The sequence below is a fragment of the Orcinus orca genome, chromosome 13 (assembly GCF_937001465.1).
Source record: "Orcinus orca chromosome 13, mOrcOrc1.1, whole genome shotgun sequence".
NCBI lineage: Eukaryota > Metazoa > Chordata > Mammalia > Artiodactyla > Delphinidae > Orcinus > Orcinus orca.
Genome location: NC_064571.1, coordinates 4,462,776 through 4,476,096, shown reverse-complemented (window position 1 = coordinate 4,476,096; position 13,321 = coordinate 4,462,776). Strand labels below are relative to the sequence as shown.

General features: G+C 45.5%; 1 protein-coding gene across 2 annotated transcripts in view; it reads left to right on the top strand.

Moving 5' to 3' along the window:
• SLC9A2 (solute carrier family 9 member A2) overlaps nucleotides 1–13,321 on the top strand; it is an 85,788-nt gene that overhangs the window by 29,507 nt on the left and 42,960 nt on the right. For both annotated transcript variants that reach the window (XM_004277734.3, XM_049696070.1), the window contains 2 exons: nucleotides 4,656–5,119; nucleotides 12,315–12,565. In XM_004277734.3, the coding sequence (XP_004277782.1) occupies nucleotides 4,656–5,119; nucleotides 12,315–12,565 (715 nt within the window). The remainder of the gene's footprint in view (nucleotides 1–4,655; nucleotides 5,120–12,314; nucleotides 12,566–13,321) is intronic.

Sequence of the window (13,321 nt, the reverse complement as noted above, 5' to 3'; positions counted from 1 at the left end):
CAATTTGATTCTACTTATTTTTAGAGTTAAATTTTCTTACTTGGTCTTTGTTGACTAGAGTTATCATGCAGTGATAGTTTGTTTTTATGTATCTGATCAGAGTGGTATTTCTTACTATTTTCTCTCTGCCTCTGTCAATTGCATGTTGCAATTCAATTTTTTTTTTTTTTTTTTTGCAGTACGTGGGCCTCTCACTGTTGTGGCCTCTGTATATTTGATTACTATGTGAATTGGGATACATAAAGTCAGCATTTTTAGACTTGAACACACTTGTTTATTTCTCTTAAAAACAAGTTTAATGTATTCCATAAATATTTACCTTTTGTTCTCCAACCAAATAGGCATAACTTTCTGAATATTCTTTAATTTAAATCCACAGTTTCCCAGAGTTGCTTCAAGAAGCACCAGCCGGGGAAGCTAGTTCTGGGTCTCACAGCCACAATGGCTGCCCTCACTGACCTTGTCCCCAGGGGTACTTGTCCCCTACTTAACACGGGCTTGGCAAACATTTGTGGATCTAATAAATATCATTATTTTTTTAGGCTCTCTTAAAACATGGAGCATGAGTTAGAACATGTGTGTCTGTATTCACCTCCAGTGAGGAGTTTCTCAACTGAAGGTGTTTCTCTCTTCTTACCTCTGCAGGTTTCCATTGCCCTTGCTGTCGTGCTGCTGGTTAATCAGAACTGTATTTTTTGGGAAACATTTTGTATTTTGTTGTTGGTGGTGGTGGTGGTGGAGGGGTGGTTTTCTCTGATGCAGATTTTTACATTGTTGCTCTTTTATAGATCCTACTGTCTGGAAGCTTCCTGTGTTATTGTTCACTTTGCTTTCTTTCCAGAATTTAACACATGGATTATTTTATGTGTAATGAGAAACTATAGTGAATTAATTGCATTGCACTCAGTTATACCTAGATCTTTAGTTTTTAAGTTCAGTTCATTCCAACACTTATATGCAAAGAGAAATGAAGATAGAGCCACTCGACTATGTATTTGGTATGAGATTCTAATTATGTTCCCTTTCCCACGAAGTGAATTTCTGTTGCAATTAAAATAAAATAAATTTTAAAGCATCCATCCTCACAGACTTTTATGTTCCAGAAATAAAAAGTGAATGACACAAGTACAATGCCCCAGACAGTCTAAATAGAAGTTAGCAGGAAATACAAGGTACAAACTGAACCAGGGTAAGTAAACCACAGCCCAGGGGCCAGAGAGGGCCCCCAGCATGGTTCTATATGGTCTGTGGGTCAAGAATGGCTTTGACATTTTTAAATGGTTAAACAAAATCAAAACAAGAATGATATTTGGTGACATATAAAATTGTACTCTAGTTTCAATGCCCATAAATAAACTTTGATCGGAATACACCCACACCGTTGCATTTAGATATTAACTCTGGCTACTTTTGTACTATAATAGCAAAGTATGGCCTGCAAGCTGAAAGCATTTACTATCAGGCCCTTTACAGAAAAGAAGTTAACTGACCCCTGGACTAAATAGTAGATAATCATCAAAAAGTTTTCTCCCGATAACTGATGTATTTGTCAATACTATTAGGTAGGATAATGACCCTGGTCTATTCAAGTTCGTTTTCTCTTCAAGAAATACTTGGTTGTGGCCAGGGGAGCCATAAATATATGCACATGTGTAAATGCTGATTTATTTGTTTTATTCTGTGAACAGTGAAATTTAAGAAGCCTTTATTTTGTTTGGTTTTGCCTAACTGCTTTGCTAGGAGGTTTGACTCCTGTGGTTGGTGCAAGAATAGACACTTCCGCACGGAACCGTTTTTGCCAGGAGGGAGGGTTATAAAATTCAGCGTCTCTGATTATGTTCCCCAAAAAGCACTGGACTCAGATCTCTTGTGACTACGCTTCATCTCATCCCTTCTTGCCTGTGGAACAACTGGGCAGATTCAGTAACTGCTGTCCTATTTCAAGCAAGGGTCACACAGAGCGGTGCTGAATGGCCTAAGCATTCGGAAAAGAAAGGCGAACAGCCTTTTCTAAATATAAACACCTGTTTTCTTAAACAAGTGCGCTTGGCCTGTTGCCGCTCTCCTCTGATTTTGGCGACCACGGGATTTTCCCCTGCTCCCTCCCCTTCCTCCAGGCCTCCGTTAGCCCTCCATCCTGGTGGCCCTTCTGTCTGACTGCATCCTGGTCTCCCGCTCACCTGGGATCCTGGTCAGGATCAGTCACGTGGCAAGCACGGCGGCCGTGGTCCCTCCCCGTGATGCATTTAAGCAGGCAGGGTTTCTTCCTTTCTCCCACCTACCTGGTCTCCCACGCTCCGTTCTTAGGAGTAAGGATCTCCTTTCAACACAGTGAAGGACGGCACCCCCGTGTGAGAGCACAGGGTACCAAGGCTGGGTGGCAGAACAGGAAAGAAAAAGGCAGAAGAGGAAGCAGGAGCCCGCCAAAGCAGGCTTTGTCCAGTTTCCAGTTGGTCTGCAGAGACCCTGTTGCTTGCTTCTGGGCATTTCTTGAGAACCGCTTTCTCTTGCTTTTTCAAGTAGAAGAGAGACAGAAAACTAAATGTCCGGGCGTACGTGACATTGCAGGCCAGTGGTTAGTTACTGTTGCCACTCTTTATGGGAAAGGTGTGTGTGTCCCCATTTCACAGCTGAGCACACCTGGCCTGGGCCTGGTGGGAACGCCTCCGAGGCCACACGCAGGGAGGCGGGGAGCCGGATTCCAAGCCAGGGGGCAGCTGTTATGGCCCAGGGCACACAGGGCGCCCTCAGATTGGCCCTTTGTGCTCTGCATTCCACCAAGGAACAGATTGCACTGGACCCCAGGGGCCTGGGGAGGCTGTACCAGGACATCCTTATCTTACAGGGTAAGTTGGTAGAGAAGCAGGAGTCAGCGTGCGGAGGGGTTGCAAAGATGTGGTTTTCAGTGGACATATTTTTTTTTTGCGGGACGCGAGCCTCTCACTGCTGTGGCCTCTCTCGTTGTGGAGCACAGGCTCCGGACACGCAGGCTCAGCGGCCATGGCTCACGGGCCCAGCCGCTCCGCGGCATGTGGGATCTTCCCGGACCGGGGCACGAACCCGCGTCCCCTGCATCGGCAGGCGGACTCTCAACCACTGCGCCACCAGGGAAGCCCTGTGGGCATATTTTTTTAACTTCTTTGTTTAACACAGAGAGGTCAACAGGCCAGAGGGTCAGGGGTCCGGCGTGGCTGCATCAGCTGAATGCGTTTATTCCCCAATGATGATTGGAGTCTGCTGTAACATGAGTAAGAAAATAATCCAAGCTGGAGGGATGAGTTGAATACCCAATATAAAGAGGTTCGCTTTATTACTTAGAAATTAATTCTTAAAGAAATTTAAAATTTCTTCAAATTATGGTTACATTTTGGGGGGCCACACATATTTCATGCTATGACTTCAGTATGGTTTGTAGGCCTCTAAGGGTTTACTTGTTAAACCTGAGGTGATTTTAAGTTTCTAAGGACTTCCTCTGTCATTTTAGTACCGTCTTCCTATAATTCAGATAATTTCCATTTGCTGCTTTAATTCTAAAAGGTATGAAATGCCTTCAGGATGGCCCGCTGTTGCCTTGCCAATAAGGGCTGGCCTCACGTAAGCCCTGCCAAGTGACCTCCGTGTGTGAAGTTGCTTCCTGTGTTGCCCACATGCTGGTACCACCCGCATTTCCCTCCCGTTCCCCTGCTACGGGCCGTCCCCTAACATGGTGTCTGCATTGAAGCCACACTGGGCTCCACCATGAATGAGGAAAAGGTGTTTTCTTCCATTCCTTCACTTCTTAGGAGACTCTTCCTGCCTTCTCTATGTGATTAATGCACGATGCTGCCTCATGCATGCCATTCTCAGCAGATTTCCTCTTCTCTGTTCCCTTAGTGATTGACTGGGGCTTTACCATATGATGCCTTGTACTAGAGTAAGTCGTAAACACATCTGTTCCTGCCTTGATTAGAAACTCTGTGACATTGGAGATCATGGTGTGTTTATATGCTTCACTTTTCGGTAGTTATCTGATGGAACTTTGATGTTGATTTGGTTGTCTCCGAAGGAGCAGACATCTGAAAATTAAACGTATTCAGCGTTCCAAATGAAGGAATCTGAAATTAGAAATATAGATATTCAGGAAGTTACAAACTCTTCTCAGTACCAGAGGAGACAGCGGTGATCCAAAACCTGGCCTGTGATGTGGCCACGTTGGCACGACCCCGTATCTTTTTGAGTCTCAGTTTCCACTTAAATAAAAAAAGGGGTGAAAATGCCTCCTTGCCTTACTCCTTAGGGTTTTTATGAGGATGAAATGGTTTGGGACATCTGAAAATGTGTTGGGAATCACAAGATTGCTTCAAATGTAAAATTGCGTTGTCTTCTTTAAGAAAACAGGCATTTAGATGAAAGCTGTGCTGTTTAGGTATCGTGTTCCTATAGTATTCCACTTCTGATTTAAATTGAAATGTGTACCTGAATGTGCTTTGTGAATAGTTTTAAGGGGATCATCTGACTTTTGCATCGTAATATCTAAAGCCCGTGTATAGCCAATTACGTTGACCTTGGGAGATTTTGAAACAGGACCTATTGGTTCTGTCAGAGAGAACCAGTTTGCCTTTTCCATAATTCTCACGTAACCCAAATTTCGTCTTTATTTATTTTTTCTTTCATAGGCTTCCATCTGTATCACAAATTACCCACCATAGTGCCTGAGAGCTGCCTTCTCATCATGGTTGGACTTCTGCTGGGTGGGATTATTTTCGGAGTGGATGAGAAATCCCCCCCGGCCATGAAGACGGATGTGTTTTTCCTGTACCTCCTCCCCCCCATTGTGCTGGACGCGGGCTATTTCATGCCCACCCGCCCGTTCTTTGAGAACATCGGCACCATCTTCTGGTACGCCGTGGTCGGGACGCTTTGGAATTCCATTGGCATCGGGGTGTCTCTGTTTGGGATCTGCCAGATCGAAGCCTTCGGCCTGAGTGACATCACTTTGCTGCAGAATCTGCTCTTTGGGAGCCTAATCTCGGCTGTGGACCCCGTGGCCGTGCTCGCTGTCTTCGAGAATATCCACGTCAACGAGCAGCTCTACATCCTGGTCTTTGGGGAGTCCCTGCTGAACGATGCCGTGACAGTGGTGAGTGACGGTTCACACGACATCGCTCTGCCGGGCCGGGGCCACCACCCACCGGCCGCCGAGGGGAGACCCTGTCTGCAGATGAGGCAGCTGAGCGGTCCACGGCCCTGTGCTGGGAAGGGCCCCTCACTTGGTTCAAGGCTCTGTTCTCGCTGTCTTAAAATTCTCAGTCAATTTATTATTTGTTATTTACCTGTGATTCTGCAAAGGGCCCCTCACTTCATTTTGCCTGGATCCTGCCAGCTACGTGGCTGGTCCCTGCTTGTACGGCTTTGCTGCTGCCAGAGAAGCGTCACAGTGACTGTGACCTGTGTACCCCTGGGGGTTTCTCACTGTGACGGCTTCAACAGTGATGGTTTTTGATCCGAATTCAAAGGACTCAAGGTCCCAGCGTTCTTTGTGGGAAGTGCTGCCCTCAGGGTGTGGCGTGTATAGTACAGGTGAGAGGATCACGCCCACTGAGTGCTGTTCTCCCTCTGGGAGGGTGTATTTTTTATTTCCAGATCGGAGGCAGATTTTTCGTCACACAACTCACTTCCTCTTCTTGCTCAGCCAGCAGACTCTGGGTCCTCACCATTTCCCCATAAATGGGTATTTATTCAGAAAATGCAAATTATTTTTAATTCTCACTAATTGCCGCATAATTAGAGTCAGAGGCTGTCATGAGCTTAACATTAGGAGGATTGAACTGCTTCCTGAGCTCAGGGGAGGAGCCTCTCCCCGCACCCACATGGCTGTCCAGACCTTCTCCACCAGCCAAGGACACTCAGGTGACCTTGGGCTGGTTAACCAGTCGGCGGGCACTGGTGTTGCTGTTTTTAGGTTAGCCGGGATTCTGTAGTAGTGATGGTGATAGGAATGGTAGCGAATGCATACCTTGTGCTCGGAGTTTCATAACAGCCTATGAAATAGGTATTCTTCCCATTTTGCAAATAAGAAAATTGAAGGAAATGTGAAGTAAAGTGTATTTAAGTAACTTAAGTAATTTATATTATCCCCTCTGTTAGTTAGTTCCTATTATTAAAATGGTATTCCTGATTCATTTAAAAGTTAACATAGATTTCAAGAAAAAAAAGAGTCAATTCGCTTCAGTTTTAGTGTGTATGTGTTACTTAAAGAATGCCTGATGAGGGTCCTTCCTTCGAAGTTGGAGAGAGGATTCTTTTTGTAATTTGTCACTTTTTTTAATTTTCATTTTTGAAAAATTTATTTATTTGGCTGTGCCGTGTCTTAGTTGCGGCACGCAGGATCTTCGTTGCAGCCTGCGGGCTTCTCTCTGTTGTGGCTCGCAGGCTTCAGAGCGTGCGGGCTCAGTAGTTGTGGCCCGCGGGCTTAGTTGCCCCACAGCATGTGGGATCTTAATTCCCCCACCAGGGATCGAACGTACGTCCCCTGCACTGGAAGGTGGATTCTTAACCACTGGACCACCAGGGCAAGTCCCCGAGAAGGTTCTTTGAATGATGTCTTTTCCAGTATGTGTAATGTCCTGTGTGTAGGTCATGGGGCATCTCATCCTCATCCAAAGATAGATTACTGTGATCAGCTTCAGAAACAAGCTTAGAATATCCTTTTAATAATTCAGTTAAACGTTACAATAATGTGACACACAAAAAACGAGTTAACGTAGAAACCAACATTATTCTCTGTTAGCCTGTATTCAGACCCCTGACCTGAATAAAATATCACCTTTAAGGATGTTCGTTAACTCCATGTGGATATTATTACATAAAAATAATTTACTGATAAGGAAATGCCATTTTTTAGTATAGCTAAGAGCTATTTTGAGACAGTGCAGTTACCTCACTCAAGTAACAAAATCCACTTCATTTATTCCATTATTCATTAACGGTACTTAGTCATTAACTCACCAGTATTAAATTTTAACTGGGAAACTGCCATAACAATGAAGATGTTTTATAAACTCATTCTCTTTTCCGGAGGCATGAAGTTTTCCATTGTGACTAATGTTTGATATGTACATTTTTACCTTGGTTCTAGGGAGACTGTGGGAATTTCAATGTGGGAATCTTGGGTCTATTTAGGGTATAGGAAACATTACAAAGAAATAATAGCACCCTGCTGCATTCCTCCTAGGGCAAGGTAGCAACATCAGGTCAGTTTCAGAAGGACCTGCTGTGTCTTTGCACTGCTTTCCCTTCTCTTCTGAGATTTCTCATTCAGTCGCCTCGGTGGTCCATTCTTTGAGCGTGTCAAGAATCAGATCTCAGCAAACGATCTGGCTAAACTACCCTTTAAAGCGTGCCTTCCAGAGGCACATCCTGTGCTTCCTGTCCAGAGGCTCGAAGCCATCAGATGTGGTTTTACGGTCGAGATGGAGGGCTGACCCAGAGAGGGCAGTGAGCCAGGTTGAGGGCCAGCCATTCCACGGCAGGAAATGGGCCAAGGACGGAGAAAGGGCATGGCTGCTCTTCAGATGTGGAGCCCTTGTTTCCAGGCCAAAGCCTGTGAGTCAGAAGGACTCTAGTGGTTTCAAATGAAAGAGGCTTCGTTGGTAGGTTCTTTACCCTGGGCCAAAAGCCATGTGGACCCTTAAAGCCACCTCCCACAGATATCAGGGCATGCTTGGGGGGGGGGGTTGCCCACCTAACACTGAAGAATAACCCACCAGGTATTTCCTTCACCAGACTGGCTGAACAGTGGGGCTGAATTGCCCAGGTGTTAGGAACAATTAGAAAATGGTATAAAAAATTATAATTTTTGTCTCCTAGTCAGGTGTTCTCAAAGAATAGAGGTAGAGATGTTTTATAGAAGATTCTTTGATTCATTCATCTAGTCTTATCTCTAGGAGGGTTTAAGGAACTCATGGGTTAGGGAAAGGTATCAAAAACATAGACCCTGCTGCATACATGGAGAAGGCTGAGTTACTAAATGCTGCAACTAGAAGGGTAGAGATTAAACAGAGAGAAGTCAGGTTAAAAACATAGGCTGGGGCTTCCCTGGTGGCACAGTGGTTGGGAGTCTGCCTGCCGATGCAGGGGACACGGGTTCATGCTCCGGTCCGGGAAGATCCCACATGCTGCGGAGCGGCTGGGCCTGTGAGCCATGGCCGCTGAGCCTGCGCGTCCGGAGCCTGTGCTCCGCAACGGGAGAGGCCACAACAGTTAGAGGCCCGTGTACCGCAAAAAACAAACAAACAAACAAACAAAAAACATAGGCTGGAGGATGAGCAGAATTGTAGGTCAGGCAATTAACTGGGAAGTTCAATAGTGAGCTTAGAAGATTTGAAAGGGAGAAAATCTACCATAAAAATGTCTCAAAGCAAAGGGAAATTGATAATATATAATATAAATTGAAGTCAAACTCTTTGTTCTGTGGTCTGGGGCTAGATTGGAATTAACTGGAGAAATGACAGTCAAAAAAGAAAAAGCTGAGATTTTTAAATAGGATTTTTGTGCTTTCCCTTATAGGAAATATTTTAAGAAAAGCTTTCAAACTTTCCCCTGTTGGGTAAAGATTGTTCAGGTTCTCAGCTATCTGAGAAGTACTGCTGTTTCCATTGTGGTCCATGATCGAATGAGTTAGGCTTACATGGTAATTTCTAGAAGGTGTGAAGGCAACCACTGAATATTCTGACACATTTTCCAAGAACACTTAAAGAGTTTCCTCAGTCTACCCTAACTAGAGTTGGTTAAGGAGAGCTGGCTCTTAAGTCAGAAGCTAGGGATACACACTAATGGCCCAGACATTATGTGCTGTGCAGTGGAATTTAACTCAGGAAGCTGGAGAGTAAAGAGTGACCACTTGGTACTTAATTTGGCTTTTGCAAATAGCAGAACAGATTTAAAATTACTTATGCAGAAATGATTATCCTTTGTGTTTCATATCAGGAAAAGTGACCTGAAAACTTTTTCTGGAACAGAGCTATGCTGAACAAAAACCCTGTATTGTTTGCATCCTTGCAGTACATGATTTCACTGCACTGTTGCACATTTTAAATCAAAGTTCAAAACAGATCCTATCTAATTTTAATATACACAAGTATTTTTTAAAAAAATAATAATGAATAGAAACACTTGAAAGTACTCAGCTGTCACATTAGCCTGTTATGTTGATGGAATCCAGCAAACAGTCACCCCTGGCTTTTCGGTTTTCTAAAGATACAGTGGTCAAGTTGAGGTCAACTTTGCACAGACCAACCAGAGACATAATTGTAGCCACATACATAATACATATACATATACTACATATAAATTATAACTTCAAAAGCACCTTTCTATATAGATTCCCTTGTGGTAAAATTAAAGGACGTAACTGGCATGAACTAACTGTGGGGTTATGGCTGGTTGTAACTAAAAGAATTTTATCTTGTGCCCATCCCTAGGTATCAGGTTCAGTGTACAACGGGTGGGAGGTTATGGAAAGCTTTCTGGTTGTCAAGGTAACGTCTCTACCTAAGCTAGTTTCTCGTAAGGTGGCCCCAGCATCCGAGGAAGTGGAATGATGAAACTGGAGCTTCTGACAATGCACTGAAAGTGAAAAGCCTGTGACTCAGCTTTCCTCTTTGCAAAACCTAAAGGGATATTAAACACAGAATGTACGTTGGAGAGACGCCATGGCTGGGGCTGCCTGGAAAACAGCTTGGGAAAGATGACGGTGTATTCCCGTTGTTCCTTTGGAATGAGTGCCTGCGCCTCCTTTGGGGGCCTCATCAGTGTCTAGATGGGGTAGGGAGGGGAGCTGAGACAGAAAGAGGAGAAGACGTGGGTTCTGTGCACAGGGAATTTCTAATTCCTCGGAGGAAATGAGGTTGGCATTCAAGAGGCGACACCAGCGACACAGGGTGGCGCGTCCCCAAATGCCGGATGGTTTGGGGCATCATCTGTGTTGCAGGAGGGGCAGAGGGAAGGACAGCTCGCAGGCGCCGTAGGGATCCAGGAAGGCCGGAGAGGAACAGCGACTTGAGCGGCGCCATGGAAGACAGATAGAGTTTCCCTCGGTTTAGGGGCTGGGTTTCTATCAAGAGAAGCCGGGGACAGGGCTGAATACATACGGTGTGCTTTGTAGAGCCGTGGTGAGACCCTGTCCTAGACCGCAGGGTGTCACAAAGCATTAAAAAAATGCATCAGGTGTACTGAGCCTTCTTCCCTAAGTCAGGCAGCCAACGATTTTCAACTTGGGAGTGAGGAATGGAATAAAGGAAAGTGAGTCTTGTAGTAGCTGCAGGGGGCACTCAACTGGTGCGGGCGGGAGGCAGGCAAGTGGAAACCGGGGGTCGGAACCCAGAGCCCGAGTGGCCCGGGGAGGCTATGTGTGCAGGGCTGGAGGCTGGAAAATCTGTCCTTCTCCCTGGGCAGCAGGTGATGGGTGACCGTCACCTTTTGGCCTGGGCTCTTTAGAGGAAAGGGGTAAATATAGAACACGTCTGATCCGCTCTCAGGAAGTGATCATGGCGTGTTGATGTGGATGAAATCTGACATGTGCAGCAGTCTCTGGATGCGAGGAAGCAGCACGACCTGAAGCCAGTTCTTTTCTGGCAAATGATGACGCTTCAGGATATTTAAGTCCTCAGGCTTGTGAGTTGCTTTTTTTCTTCTCTTAAACTCAAGTCATTTCTTGGAGTTCCAGTACTAAATGCTCTCAACTGTTACACCAACAATCAAGAGAAGGGAAAAGCCCACTGCTTTCTAAGTAATAATCCACTGTTTTTTTGTTTTTTTTTTTTGTCAAAACCAACAGACATTTATTGTCATCTACTAGGCAACATGGAAGAAGTAAATCATAGTAGGGCGAAATCCTTAATTACAAGGAGTTTATGATCCAGTAGAAAAGAGGAAAAAGTTCCCCGAAACCTGTAACGTGTAGGCTATAAAGGACTGTTAGTGAAGTAGAAAAGGGTGAAATGGCTTTTTGTCAGGACACACTCTGGTTAGCAGAGTGTCTGATTCATTCTCATGGTTAAAATTGAAGAACTGACCCAGAGGTAGGAGACCTGGATCCTGGTATCGCCTCTGACGTATTCTGTGCCCGTGGACGGATGGGTTTAATTTTGAGTTTCTCAGAATCCCAAGGAGGGTGTAGCACGGCCTGTACTCCAAAGGTGTTCATCCCAGTGTCCCATTAGCCGGCTTCCCTGGAGATTCCCTCTGCAAATATCACAAGAAGCAGGGCATGTGCCTGACTGTATTTCACTTGCTGGCTTCGTGAAAAAGTTACTCCGGAGGAAGGCATCACTTCCCATGCCATTTGCTCAGTGGTCCTTGGAAACATGTTTGAAAGCATCCTGCCCGGCAGGTGTGAATGCCTGACATTTTTGAAGACTTAATTAAACTATGTAAAAGACTGTGTAAATTTTTCAGAAACCAAGCAACAGTGTAGTCTCGTCATTTTAGAAGGACACATGTGCATGAAGTTATAGTAGATACACACACACACTGGTTGCTGTCTCTTGGCTTGAAGAAAACCCCATCAGGTCTTGTGTTTCACCAGAGGTGCATGTGTGGGCGGGGCAAGGACCTCAGTGACCTGGGAGGAGGATGTCTTCAGGGAGGGGACCTGTATGGATGGGTGGGTCCCTTCCATGGTGCAACCCCACAACAGGGGCCTTGAAGTGTCCCTAAATTCACAGCCAGCACTGACAAGCTTTCTCTGTGACATACTCCTTCCCAAGCATCGGCAACGCAAGCAGGGTATGTTGAAGGGCAACCAAGCCGTTTAAAATAATCCTTTAGGATCCGAAAAGTGATGTTTTAGAGCAGTAGGTCACGTAAATAACTTTGAAGTTTCCTCTCTCTCACGTCTAGAAATAGTTTTCTTGATGACACACTTTCATCAGTGCTTTTTGTTTGCAGCTATTAAATGCACTGTTAAAATGTGAGATAAAGACGGGCTTCCCTGGTGGCGCAGTGGTTGAGTCCGCCTGCCGATGCAGGGGACACGGGTTCGTGCCCCGGTCCGGGAAGATCCCACATGCCGCGGAGCGGCTGGGCCCGTGAGCCATGGCCGCTGAGCCTGCGCATCCGGAGCCTGTGCTCCGCAACGGGAGAGGCCACAGCAGTGAGAGGCCCGCGTACCGCAAAAAAAAAAAAAAACAAAAAGAGATGCCCAGTCACTTCCACTGATCGTCCACTTTGGGGCACAGAAGACACGCCCTTGTTAGGAGGCAGGAAGATTTCTGGGGCCGTGAGGATGTCGGGGAAGTTGGGGGGTCCTGACGTGCCCTCTGCCTCTCCCACAGGTCTTGTACAACCTGTTCAAGTCCTTCTGTCAGATGAAGACCATCGAGACCATCGACGTGTTTGCCGGAATCGCCAACTTCTTCGTCGTGGGGATCGGCGGCGTGCTGATCGGCGTCTTCCTGGGCTTCATCGCGGCGTTTACCACTCGCTTCACACACAACATCCGCGTGATCGAACCGCTCTTTGTCTTCCTGTACAGCTACTTGTCCTACATCACAGCCGAGATGTTCCACCTGTCGGGCATCATGGCGTAAGTATCGAACTCCTTGTTAAAAGCACTTGGTGGCATTTCGTGGAATTCATGTATCCTAAGCTGCGATGTGAAAGTTGAATACGTTATGTAAAAGAGGAGATGTTCTTGAATTCTTTTAAGAAAAATTAAAAGTAGATTTTCGTTACTCTTTGTTTCAAAAAAATGAAAGTATGGATCAGCTAGATGTATCCTAAAGCGGAACTTCCCTGGCGGTCCAGTGGTTGAGACTCCGCGCTTCCACTGCAGGGGGCCCGGGTTCGATGCCTGGTCCGGGAACTAAGATCCCGCATGCGGCCAAAAAAAAAAAAAAAAAGTGTAGGCAAGTGATCTGGTGCTAAAATGGAAGCCTTAAAAGTGACCTCTTGGATCTCATGAAATAAGACAATAAAGTGCTGGGGTGGATGGCCAGGCACCAAGAATTCTCTGAGTCTGATGCCCGTTCAGTGTTGCTCAGGTCCACTAACTCCACCCAGGCTGTATCCCCCAAACTTCGTCTGGAATTCTGGAATTGCTTATGTCAGTTCCTTTGAACAATGTTAGTAGTAGAGAACCTTCGCTCTGTATGATAGATTTGATGTGAGATCATAGCTTTACATCATTCAAAGCAAAATTCAGTGAATAAGGCACGCCGTCGTGTACTTTGAGTTCAGCTTCTTAAAGAAAGAGGTATGGTTATAAAGCAAAAATTATTTATTAACGACACAGTTGTGTATCGTTCACTAACTGATTTGGAAGGATGTTCTCAAAATGTTC